The sequence below is a fragment of the Macaca mulatta genome, chromosome 4, assembly GCF_049350105.2.
Source record: "Macaca mulatta isolate MMU2019108-1 chromosome 4, T2T-MMU8v2.0, whole genome shotgun sequence".
Taxonomy (NCBI): domain Eukaryota; kingdom Metazoa; phylum Chordata; class Mammalia; order Primates; family Cercopithecidae; genus Macaca; species Macaca mulatta.
The window spans coordinates 180,041,265-180,053,248 of NC_133409.1; the positions used below are offsets into that span (position 1 = coordinate 180,041,265).

Here is an 11,984-nt window from a genome sequence, read left to right on the forward strand (position 1 = left end):
TGGGTGCACACGGACAAAAAGATGGGAACAATAGACGCTGAGGACTCCAAAAGGAGAGAAGGAAGGAGGAGAGCAAGGGCTGAAAATCTCCCTATTGGGTACTACGTTCACCATCTGGGTAACCAGGTCAATAGAAGCCCAAGCGCTCAGCAATATACTCTTGTAACAAACCTGCACATGGACTCCCTAAATCTAAAATTAAAATAGAAATTTTAAAAAAGAAGCAGGCTGGGCGTGTGAAGCCCAAAGAACTCCGTCTGAAAACTGTTCTGCTGTTTCTGCAGTGTGGCTACAGTCACTGCCCACCAAGTATCTAGGGCCCAGAGGCACGGGTGTTGCGGTATGGATGTGTCCACCTGGATACACACGGTTTCAATTCATTTAAATGGCAAACAAAGGTCTTGGGCAGATTTCGAAGAGAAGCGGTGAGCTGCGAGACATTTCCGAGCAAGAGCTGATGTGGAGGGTTTCCAGGGCCGGGTGAGGGTCCCTCAGCCACAGCGATGTTTTAGCCTCCACGGTGGAACTCAGAGGCTCCCCCGCCACAGCCTCCCGCCTGCGCTCATGCGCTTCCTCCAGGCCTTATTTGTAAGTCTGTTGATTGATTTCGCAGACCGCACCTTGCAAGGAGCACACGGTCCGTCTTAGTATTTCATAACCATTTCTTCTCTTTTTGTTTTCTACCCGGCCTGGCTCTGTGTCTAGGACTCAGCGTGCCTTCCCGGGGCTCGGCCTGCCCCGCCTGCCTAAGAATCTCACAAATCATTGACGGCATGGGGGAGGGGAGAAGGGGAGACGGCCTGTAGCGGGGAAATGGTGCCCTGGAAGCCAGGGTTCTACTCCCTCCGCCGATTTGTAGGACAAAGAAGGCAAAGCTCTTGCGTGGAAGCTCGGCCCTCTCAGCCCCGACCGAGGCCGTTATAACTCAAATTCACGACCTCTGGGGATGGAAAACACCCGGCCTTACCGAGGAACAAAGGGCAAGTGTTCCCGCACTGCGCCGCGTTCGTGGGCTCGGGGTTTCCGCTGCTGGGTCCAGCTTTTGGTTACCTTGCTTGGCTGGTCCCTGCGGGGCCCACGGCTGCGGAAGGACAGGGCTCTGGGGCTGCCACCCCACAGCCCCTGCCATTCAAGAGTGCCGGGCAGCTCCGCCCGGGCCTCTCGCTTCCCAGGAGGAGGAGGGAAGGCCTGGGGGGAAGGGGGAGGGCAGTGGAATAGAAACTGGGGAGCGACAAAGCTGAGAAGGCGCAGATTTTGGCGGATTCCGGGAGCCTCCTCCACTGTGTCCTTTCCGCAGTCACAGTATGGGGCTGCGACCGCTTCCTAGCCCCCATGCCCCGGGCATTTGGCTCTTTCACATAAATGTTAGGATTGGTAGCTTTCCAATATTTCTAAATGGAGAGCTATGAGAAGAGGTGGGGTGTGTGTGTGTGTGTGTGTGTGTGTGTGTGTGTGTGAAGGAAATAATGATGGATTTGCAGTCGCTTTCTTTCAACTCCTCTTCATTCATTGGCTAAGTGTTGGTTGCCTAGGAAACCGCGTGCATCTCGACTGCAGAGCCTGCTATGGGGGCTGCAGGCTGGGTTTTTTGGGTTTCAAGCGGTGAATCCCGGCAAGCAGTGAAGAACCCTAATGCTAAATGTCTAGTAATTTCAATAACTGTGTCAAAAATATATATTGCATTATGAAAACAATGCTTTAAAAATTTACTACTATGTAAAGCCTCCTTTCTCTCTGACTTCTTCAAACAATGACTTGTGTGTGTAATAGAGAAATGCAAATTCACTTGAGGACGTGCCGTAGAAAATAATCTGAAAATTGTGAAAGCAAATATTAATTTTAATAGTTTAAGGGATATCTTGCTCACTTCAGTTGCGCAATAGGTTATGTGTAAAACAAATGTTGAATTGTATTTTATGCAGCGATATTTCTACAATTGTCTCTGGAAGGGAAAATTTTTAAATGTTAATACATCATTAAGACTAACATTAAGAGATCATGAAATATGTTGCCCCCAAATCTTCGTGCCTGATGTACGATGACCTAGATTGAGAAGCACTGCATATAATGAATAGACAGAAATGCTGGGGACCCAACTAAGAACGACTTTTTTTTTTCTTTGAAAGCCGGGTACCAGTCTCTTCTTGCGAACTACATGGATTAAGAATGATTTTTTTTTTTTTTTTTTTTACTTAAGGGTTATCAGATAAATTGAAAGACTTTAGGGAAAGGTGTGACTGTTGTCAACATCTTAACACAAAATCAGCTTCTTGTGAAAATAAAAATGTGCAGCATCACAATTCCAGTGGGGGTGGGGTGGGATGCAGACCGGTTAACAAGAATGGCTGCCCGGAAGGGGCGGGGGTGTGGGGACAATTCAAGCAAAATGCTTGAAAGGAAAGCAGATCTTGGGCCAAAAGTGTCCCCAAGGGCACTCTGGGCTTTCAGAAGGATTATTTCCAGTCTCACCCTATCCCAAACCTCTCCCTTTAAAAGAAACCTGAGAGGAAAGGGTCTTTTCATCTATCTATATGATCTTGAACACGCGTTTTCACCCGAGCACTCAGTGGAGTGGCTCTGAAACAGAAGCTAAGAAATGAAAGAGTTAGATGAAGGAGGCAGGCGGCCAGCTCAAGTTACTCAGCGTGGAGCTGAGCGCCCCTCATCCCCACCCCGCCGCGCTGAGCATCAGGGTTGCTCCTGGGAGCTCGCAGCGAGGAGGTGACCGCTCTGAGTATGTCTACACTCGCAGCGCGGGTGCCGCCCTCGCTCTGTTCCTTCCGGCGCAGCTTGGTCCCACCAGAGCCGCCACTCGAGGCTGACACCTGCCACAGCCCTTTTGGCCGAAATGCGGTCACTTTCCCTGAGGTTTGGTGTGCCCAAAAGACGAGATTCCAGTCCAAGCCCTGTCCTTCACTTGCTGTGTGACCTTGGGAATTGCTAGCCCTCGACGTTTCGGCATCTGAAGGGATCCGGATTAGAAACTCGGAGGTCAGGCCGCGAGACCTTGGAACCCGGAGAGTGGGGCATGTGGACAGACCCTCCGCTGATCTCTGCCTGTCCCCAGACCCCACCCTAACCCAGGCAAGCCGGCCGCGTCTGGAATACCGGCCCGCGAGCTCCAGTCTGGGCGCCCTGGATGTTTGGGGGCGCCTGGGCTTTTGTTCTCGCTACTTCTCTTTGTACATTGGAATCGACTTGAGTCCCCCACCCCCCACCCCACGGCGGGAAAGGGAGGCGGTGACAGCTTGCTGATAGTTCTGGGAGAGTCTCGCTCAACAGCTGCAGGCTCCGCTCCGCGGCGGGAGCCCGGGTCTTTCGGCCTCTCTCGCCAGGGGATGAAAGAGGTCACGTCACCTCGCCATCGGCCCTTCCCAAGTGTGGAAATGTGGGGCGGCCGGCTTCAGTCATCGAATTGCAGGGAACAGGTTGTGCAGTGAACGTTTCTGACACCCTATCCCCTCCCGCCCTCAAACGCACGCAGGATTAGGTTCTCTCTCTCTCTCTCTCTCTCTCGCTCTCTCTCTCTCTCCCTCCCTCCCTTCTTCTCTCTCTCTCTCTCTCTCTCTCTCGCTCTGTCTCTCTTTCCCTCCCTCCCTTCTTCTCTCTCTCTCTCACACACACACACACACACACACACACACACACACACACACACACGCGAAAAGTAACAAAGAGACCAGTTCCTGTCTGGGTACCTAGAGACTGCGGATTTGAAGGGAGGGTCGGTGCTCCAAGTCTGTGCACGCGCTCGTGCGAGTATGCGTGGGTCTTGGGTGGTCTCGCGCGCGCGGGGCTGCAGTTTTTAGTCGTATTCCCCACCCTTCAACCGCAGCACGAAGCCTCGGACCTCCAGGTCTCCGCGATGGAAGACAAGAAAGTTCATTACTCGGGCGTGGGTCACCCTTGGAACCCACCCTCTTACTTGACAATAGATGAACCGAATCCGAGGGCGGGGGGGAGGGGGGCGCCTGTCGTGTGATTTTAAATACTCGGTTGCACAGCGTATCCCACGCTTCTGAGAGCCCTTTGTTCCGCCGACAGCCCCGCCCCGGGGACCCCACCCTCTTTCTGCCCTCCGGACGGTCAGTGCTGCGCTACCGGCCACTCCCACTCCATCACTCGCGAGGAACAAAAGTCAACCCTCGGGGCAGAGGAGTCCTGGGTACCAGCAGGGGCGCTGTGCACTCCCGGAGAGGGTCGGGCAGGGCTGAGGGGCTCCGAGGTCGCTTCACCCGTGGATGCTGCTGCTCAGTGAGAGGAGCTACCAGCCCTAGACAGACAAAGGAGAAAGCAGGCCCACGCTGGGGCGGGGGCGGGGGCGGAGGCCGCGCTGGTGTTCACGGGCTGCAGGTGTCCCGGGTCGCCGTCACGCACGACTTCCTTCTGGGGCCACCTGTCCTCCCCCAGGCCTCTATGAGACGGAGCGCCGCCTGGGCAGTCGCTGGCCTCCGGGGTTGAGGGAAAGGACAGTGGTCTCACGAGGGGCGGTTGGCTGGAGGGACTCTGGCCAATGGCCGAGTAAGAGCTGCAATTCGAGGTGGCGGAGCAGCCTGTGCCACCTCAACCCTCCCACCTGACGGCACCGGAGCAGCTGACGGCCTCTCCACCTGCTCCAGTCCTCCATCTTTCCCATCCGATGCCAGTTCTGCCCCCACCCGGTTCAGACCGCGCTGGTGGCCCTCTCCTCGCCGCCCTCTCACCCTCCTTTTCTTCACCCTTCCCCCATAGCCCCAGACCCAGACCCCCACTACAGCCGCAGACAATGCGCACACCCCCACCCTACTCCCGGGGGCCCCCACCCCTCTCCCGGTCCGCACGCCCGCTCTGATTGGCCGCGGGCCGGTGGTCCAGCCCCCCGGACGGTCCCTGGGGCTCGGAGCATTACGTCAGCCAGGCTTGGAGAGCGCCAGCGCGAAGGGGACTGGGGGGCTCGGGCTGGGGGCGCGGCCTGCGCCAGCCGCCCCACCCTCCTTGCATAAAAGCCGGAGCCCGCGGGGCCGGCGCTCTCAGCCCGTCGGTTCCCGAGCGCCTTCCCGGTGACCCCGCAGTGGGTGTGTGAGGGGAGGACGGACAGACCCACCAGACGCCGCCGGACCAGGAGGACGCTGACGAGGCACCATGCGTGAGATCGTGCACATCCAGGCGGGCCAGTGCGGCAACCAGATCGGCGCCAAGGTGGGCGCGCCGCGGCGGAGGGGGTCGATGGGGGCGGGAACCTGGGCCGAGAGCCCCTCGGGGTCCCCAGGCGCGGTCCCGGGAAGGCCTGGGGATCGCCAAGTGTGCCGCCGAGTGTGGCGTGGGCTCGGAGGCGACTTTCGCCGACGGAGGGGGCACCTCTCTTTTCTGCTGTAACTCATTGGGAGTCCCTGTCACCCCGCGGGCTGCTTGGCAGGCACGCGTGCCTGGAGAAGACGAGGGTGTGTCCGCGAGGCTGTGCGCGGCGTTCCGCGCGAGGGGCTGGGACATGAGGCGGGTTAATTTTACTCGTTTGAACCGGAGTCCAGCCGCCGGGGGAGGGGAGAAGAGCGATTGTCTTGCGGTCTCAGGACGTGCTTTGAATCTAAAACCGCGGTCCTTTAGCTCCTTCGCGTTCCTCTTTCCCCGCCCACCCGCTCCTCGCGGGCTGCAGTCCCTGTGCCCTCGCCTCCTGCCGCCGCCTGCGGCTGCGACCGGTGCGCCGAGCTCCGCCACTGCCCTGCTTTGGCTGGTCCTTCCCCCCTCGACCCCCTACCTCCTGCCGCAAGCAGCAGCTGTGCGCCTGGGAAACGCCCAGTTTCGACTTTCTAACCCTGCAAAATACAAGCCTCGCGGCTGTGCCCGGGTCACGCCGCCCTTTAAACCTTCAAGCTCCTGAAATGTTGGGTTGTCGGAACTGAGTCGGGGACATTTCATTGTGAGCCTTGGCGTTTCTGCGGATCGTGCATGGCTAAATGCAGCCTTTCTGTCTCAGTTTTGGGAGGTCATCAGTGATGAACATGGGATTGACCCCACTGGCAGTTACCATGGAGACAGTGATTTGCAGCTGGAGAGAATCAATGTTTACTACAACGAAGCCACTGGTAATCGCCCTTGCCCCACCCCCACTGCCTTCAGTTTTTCCACCCCTCTCCCCTTTCCTTGCGTGGGACCCCAGGGGTGTGGCCCTGGGAGAGGGTGGACCATTCAATTGAGGATCTCCGCTCCTTCCCTGCAGTCTTTCACTGGGCTTCCTTATGTCCACAGAGCCCTTTGAGAACCTGATGGTGGGTCTCCCTTTGTTTGGGGGAACATCTGCATGATGGCAGCAGGCGCCAAGCCCTTCTTTGCAGAGGTCCTTGCCTGAGAGTCTTAAGTCACTGTTGTTCCTTGCAGGTAACAAATATGTTCCGCGGGCCATCCTTGTGGATCTGGAGCCAGGCACGATGGATTCGGTTAGGTCTGGACCATTCGGCCAGATCTTCAGACCAGACAATTTCGTGTTTGGTGAGTGCCTGGTGTGACTGAGAGCATGAGGGACTCATTTTACACTGGGCAGCTGAGGCTGGAGAGGTGTGACTGCCAGAGGGAAAGCGTGAAGAACATCCACTGCGTGCCAGCTTAGCTTTAATATAGGGTAAAATTGTTTGCCTTTCAACTGCTAAGAGCTCGGCGTCCTGGCCTTCCTTATTTATGATATATTCATGAACAAATATTTTAACGTTTGGCCATTTTGGTGATAATCTGAAATAGTCTTATCTGAGCATTGACTCATTGATCTATACTAAGGGGTTTGAGGCAAGGTATTTAATACAATCACCAGTGACTCAAGATTTCTCTTTCCCTCTGGCAGGCCAGAGCGGAGCTGGGAATAACTGGGCCAAGGGCCACTACACAGAGGGAGCCGAGCTGGTCGACTCGGTCCTGGACGTGGTGAGGAAGGAGTCAGAGAGCTGTGACTGTCTCCAGGGCTTCCAGCTGACCCACTCTCTGGGGGGCGGCACCGGGTCCGGGATGGGCACCCTGCTCATCAGCAAGATCCGGGAAGAGTACCCAGACCGCATCATGAACACCTTCAGCGTCATGCCCTCACCCAAGGTGTCAGACACGGTGGTGGAGCCCTACAACGCCACCCTCTCTGTCCACCAGCTGGTGGAAAACACAGATGAAACCTACTGCATCGATAATGAAGCCCTGTACGACATCTGCTTCCGCACCCTGAAGCTGACCACCCCCACCTACGGGGACCTCAACCACCTGGTGTCGGCCACCATGAGCGGGGTCACCACCTGCCTGCGCTTCCCGGGCCAGCTGAACGCAGACCTGCGCAAGCTGGCGGTGAACATGGTGCCCTTCCCGCGCCTGCACTTCTTCATGCCCGGCTTCGCGCCCCTCACCAGCCGGGGCAGCCAGCAGTACCGCGCGCTCACGGTGCCCGAGCTCACCCAGCAGATGTTCGACTCCAAGAACATGATGGCCGCCTGCGACCCGCGCCACGGCCGCTACCTGACGGTGGCTGCCATCTTCCGGGGCCGCATGTCCATGAAGGAGGTGGACGAGCAGATGCTCAACGTGCAGAACAAGAACAGCAGCTACTTCGTGGAGTGGATCCCCAACAACGTGAAGACGGCCGTGTGCGACATCCCGCCCCGCGGCCTGAAGATGTCGGCCACCTTCATCGGCAACAGCACGGCCATCCAGGAGCTGTTCAAGCGCATCTCGGAGCAGTTCACGGCCATGTTCCGGCGCAAGGCCTTCCTGCACTGGTACACGGGCGAGGGCATGGACGAGATGGAGTTCACCGAGGCCGAGAGCAACATGAACGACCTGGTGTCTGAGTACCAGCAGTACCAGGACGCCACGGCCGACGAACAGGGGGAGTTCGAGGAGGAGGAGGGCGAGGACGAGGCGTAGGTGCCCCGCGAGGCGGAGGCGGGTTAGGGGAAGCGGAGGAGGAAAGCGAGGGGGTGGGGGGCTTCCCGGGACGGTACCCTGGCAGTCGAAGGAAAGAAGCATGGTCTACTTTAGGTGTGCGCTGGGTCTCTGGTGCTCTTCACTGTTGCCTGTCACTTTTTTTCCCTTTTTTGTAATATTGATGACATCAATGTAACATTTGAGATATTTCTGAATTACTGTTGTAATGGCTAAAATCACATAAACGTTTGTGTCGGAATGGTGTCCTCTCTTCTTTCTCTCCCTTTTTCTCTTTATTAACGATTCAAATGTAACTTTCTGAACACATTGCATTAAATTCTTCCTTTAACAAAAAGCAAAGGCGTAGGTAAAAGCTCAAATGAATTTATTCTTTGGGTATGGTAAAATTGAACCAATCACAGTTAAGATGAGAGATCAACCTGAGTTTTAAAATACCTTTAATAAATATTAGTTGAAAACACGTCTACTTGAAAACACGCTGTGTGTCTTCATGTGCAGTTCCTACTATACCTTTATCTCCTTTACAGAAAAAAAAAAAGCATTTTTAGAATAGTTTCTACATACAGTACAAAATTCTGAGGAGTGGAAAGTGAGTGTCTCTTTTTCCTGTGTTCCTTGATACAGTTTCCTCCCTGGAGGGAAACCTTTCTAATCATGGTTATCTTTCTTACATCCTTGCAGAAATATTCCACATATTTTCAAACCCATGTAGCATATTTCCTTTTTTTCTTCACACACATGATGTGATACTAACACAGTTCTGCAGCCTTCTTTGCTAAACAGTGTATCTTGAACCTACAGAGAGCTTCCCTCCTTTAAATGGATATGTGGCGTCCATATGTGCTGTTTTATTTAGCCAGTTCCCTACCAATGGACATTTAGGTTTATACTTACAGCATAGTGTAACAATGAATAATTTTGTTCATTTATCAGTGTGCACATGAGAATAGTAAATTTCCACAAATGGAATTTTTTGTCAAAGGCATATATATATACCTTTTTAAGTTATATCACCTGCACTTAGGAATAGCTATAGAGTTATACACAGTTAATAGTCTCATCCTCAATTCTCCAGCAACTTTTTCTCCAGGCAATAGTATTTATACTATATTACAAACTGTTTGTACTTGTTTTAACATCATGTGAGTTTAGATGGAATTACAAATTCTGAATTGTTGGGGAATTTTACTTTAAGTAGGCAATCCAGAATAATCTTCAGCCTACTGCATTTATTTCTTCCATGCAGAAGTAGGATTTGGGATTTGAACCCAAGTCTGACTCTGGACTTGAACTCAACCACTAAAGAAGCTATGGGATTTCAGTAATGGATTTGCAGTTAAGATGTTCCTATGGGATAAATTATACCTTGTCAAAATAGTGCTGATACTCTGCTTTAATCTGACCTAGTTAGTTTCCCATCTTGAGAAGAGAGAAAGAGTGTGAGTTATAAGCAAATATATAAAACTTATTTGCACACCCCTATAGAAAGAAAGGATCATGAAAACCAGGTTTAAGATTTTTCTAGTTTTCACACAAACTCGAAATTAGAAAAAATATGACTCTAAACCTGACTTTATATTTATTTTATTCTGCTTGGTCCTACTGTTACTTAAATTTAAAAAAAAAAAAAAGTATAGATACAAGATTTTCATTATTTAAAAGGCTGAAATATATTTGAAAATAGTTCCGGCCGGGCGCGGTGACTCAAGCCTGTAATCCCAACACTTTGGGAGGCCGAGGCGGGTGGATCACGAGGTCAGGAGATCGAGACTATCCTGGCTAACATTGTGAAATCCCGTCTCTACTAAAAATACAACAACAACAAAAAAAATTGCCAGGCGTGGTAGCGGGCGCCTGTAGTCCCAGCTACTTTGGAGGCTGAGGCAGGAGAATGGCGTGAACCCAGGAGGCGGAGCTTGCAGTGAGCCGAGATCGCGCCACTGCACTCCAGCCTGGGAGACACAGCGAGATTCCATCTCAAAAAAAAAAATAAAATAGTTCCAAAGAAAACTATAAGCAGTATAATTCCAAATAGTGTGAAAATAGGTTAATCCTGCCACATGGCTCCCATAAAAGGAAAAGAGCACAATTCTCTTTTCCAAGCATTATACATCTCTAAAACTTGACTGAGTGGTGAGTAGGGTCAGACAGGTGTCTGGAGCCAGTGGCTTCAGCTCGGTTTTCTATATTTAACTGCAGACTGACAGATGTGATTCCTGCTGAGCTGGTGTAAAGCTTCCAACCACTGAATTGAAGGGTGGCATTAGCTTTAAATGCCCCAAACACCCAGGGCAGCTGCCAAGGCCTCCTGGATCTACCCTTGGGCATGCGATCCCTACAACCTGTCAGGCATGCGTTGAGCACCCTCAGAGACTAGTGGGATCACATCCAAGGGCCTCTTGGCATACTGGATGTGTGGTACTTCTCTTCGACCTGGTGAGAAGGGAACAGGCAGGCACCAGCAGGCCAGCTTGCTAGCCTGTCAGTACAAGCACGTCTGCACTGTTATAGCTTATTTTGGCATGATTAGAATAGTGTGTGCCACACTGACCTGTCAAGCAGATCTTCTGGGGCCTAATACAGACTTTAAATGCATACATTAAAACAAGTTCAAAATGAGGAAAATGCTCAGATTAATACCTGGATGAAGATACTATTTGGGAGCTATTAGTTTCGTTTGTTACATTACCATTATGTGGTGGGATTTGGTGGTGGTGATGGTAGTGGTGGTGGTGGTGGTGATTATGGTGGTGATGATTGGTGGTGGTGGTGGTGATGGTGGTGATGGTAGTGATGGTGGTGGTAGTGATGATGGTGGTGTTGATGATGGTGATGTTAGTAACAGTGATAGTGATGATCGCAGTGATGGTAGTGGTGGTAGTTTAGTGGTGGTGATGGTGGTGATGAGAATGGTGGTAGTGATGGTGGTCATAATAGCAGTAATGATGGTGATGGTGATGATGGTGGTCATGGTAGTGGTGGTGGTAGTAGTGGTGGTGATGGTAACAGTGATGATGGCAGTAGTGTTGGTGTTGGTGGTGGTGGTAGTGGTGGTGATGATAGTGATACTGGTGGTGGTGGTGATGATGGTGGCGGTGGTGGTAGTGGTGGTGGTGGTGATGTGGTAGTGTTGTGGTGGTGATGGCAGTAGTGATGGTGATGTTAGTGATGGTAGTGGTGGTCATGGTAGTGGTAGTGTTATGGTAGTGTTGTGGTGGTGGTGGTGGTGGTGATGGTGGTATTAGTGATGGTGGTGGTGGTGGTGGTAGTGGTGATTGTGGTGGTAGTGGTAGTGATAGTAGTGGTGGTGATGTGGTAGTGTTGTGTTCATTGTGGTGGTGGTGGTAGTGGTGATGATGGTGGTAGTGGCAATGGTGGTAGTGATGATGATGGTGGTGGTGGTGGTGATGGTGATGGTGGTGGTAGTGATGGTGGTGGTGGTGATGTGGTAGTGGTGGTGGTGGTGGTGATAATGGTGGTAGTGGTGGTGATGGTAGTAGTGGTGATGATGGTGGTACTGGTGGTGATGGTGTGGTGATGATGGTGGTAGTGGTGGTGATGGTGGTGGTGGTGGTGATGTGGTAGTGGTGGTAGTGGTAGTGGTGATGATGGTGGTAGTGGTGGTGGTGGTAGTGGTGGTGATGGTGGTGGTGATGATGATAGTGGTGGTGGTGATGTAGTAGTGTTGTCGTGGTGGTGATGGTGATGGTGGTGGTAGTGATGGTGGTGGTGGTGGTGATGTGGTAGTGTTGTGATGGTGGTGGTGGTGGTAGTGGTGATGATGGTGGTAGTGGTGGTGATGATGGTGGTGATGATGATGGTGGTGGTGGTGGTGATGTGGTAGTGATGGTGATGGTAGTGGTGATGATGGTGGTAGTGGTGGTGATGGTGGTGGTGATGATGATGGTGGTGGTGGTGATGTGGTAGTGTCGTGATAGTCATGGTGGTGGTGGTGGTGGTTGTGGTGGTGGTGGTGGTAGTGGTGGTGATGTTGGTGGTGATGTGGTAGTGTTGTGGTGGTTGTGGTAGTGATGGTGATGGTAGTGGTGATGATGGTGGTAGTGGTGATGATGGTGGTGGTGATGATGGTG

General features: G+C 52.7%; 1 protein-coding gene across 1 annotated transcript; it reads left to right on the forward strand.

The window, feature by feature from the left end:
* The first annotated feature begins 5,008 nt into the window (after positions 1-5,008).
* LOC708415 (tubulin beta-2B chain) lies at positions 5,009-8,131 on the forward strand. The gene is made up of 4 exons (XM_001092923.5): positions 5,009-5,178; positions 5,954-6,062; positions 6,355-6,465; positions 6,812-8,131. The coding sequence occupies exons 1-4, from the start codon at positions 5,122-5,124 to the stop codon at positions 7,870-7,872; spliced, it is 1,338 nt and encodes a 445-aa protein (XP_001092923.1). The 5' UTR covers positions 5,009-5,121; the 3' UTR covers positions 7,873-8,131.
* The last annotated feature ends 3,853 nt before the right edge of the window (positions 8,132-11,984 follow it).

Excerpts from the sequence above, each read along its gene's own strand:
- LOC708415 (XM_001092923.5), top strand. The coding sequence starts at position 5,122 with ATGCGTGAGATCGTGCACATCCAGGCGGGCCAGTGCGGCAACCAGATC. Across the intron at positions 5,179-5,953 it reads GCAACCAGATCGGCGCCAAG|TTTTGGGAGGTCATCAGTGA; the intron begins GTGGGCGCGCCG and ends TTTCTGTCTCAG. Across the intron at positions 6,466-6,811 it reads ACCAGACAATTTCGTGTTTG|GCCAGAGCGGAGCTGGGAAT; the intron begins GTGAGTGCCTGG and ends TCCCTCTGGCAG.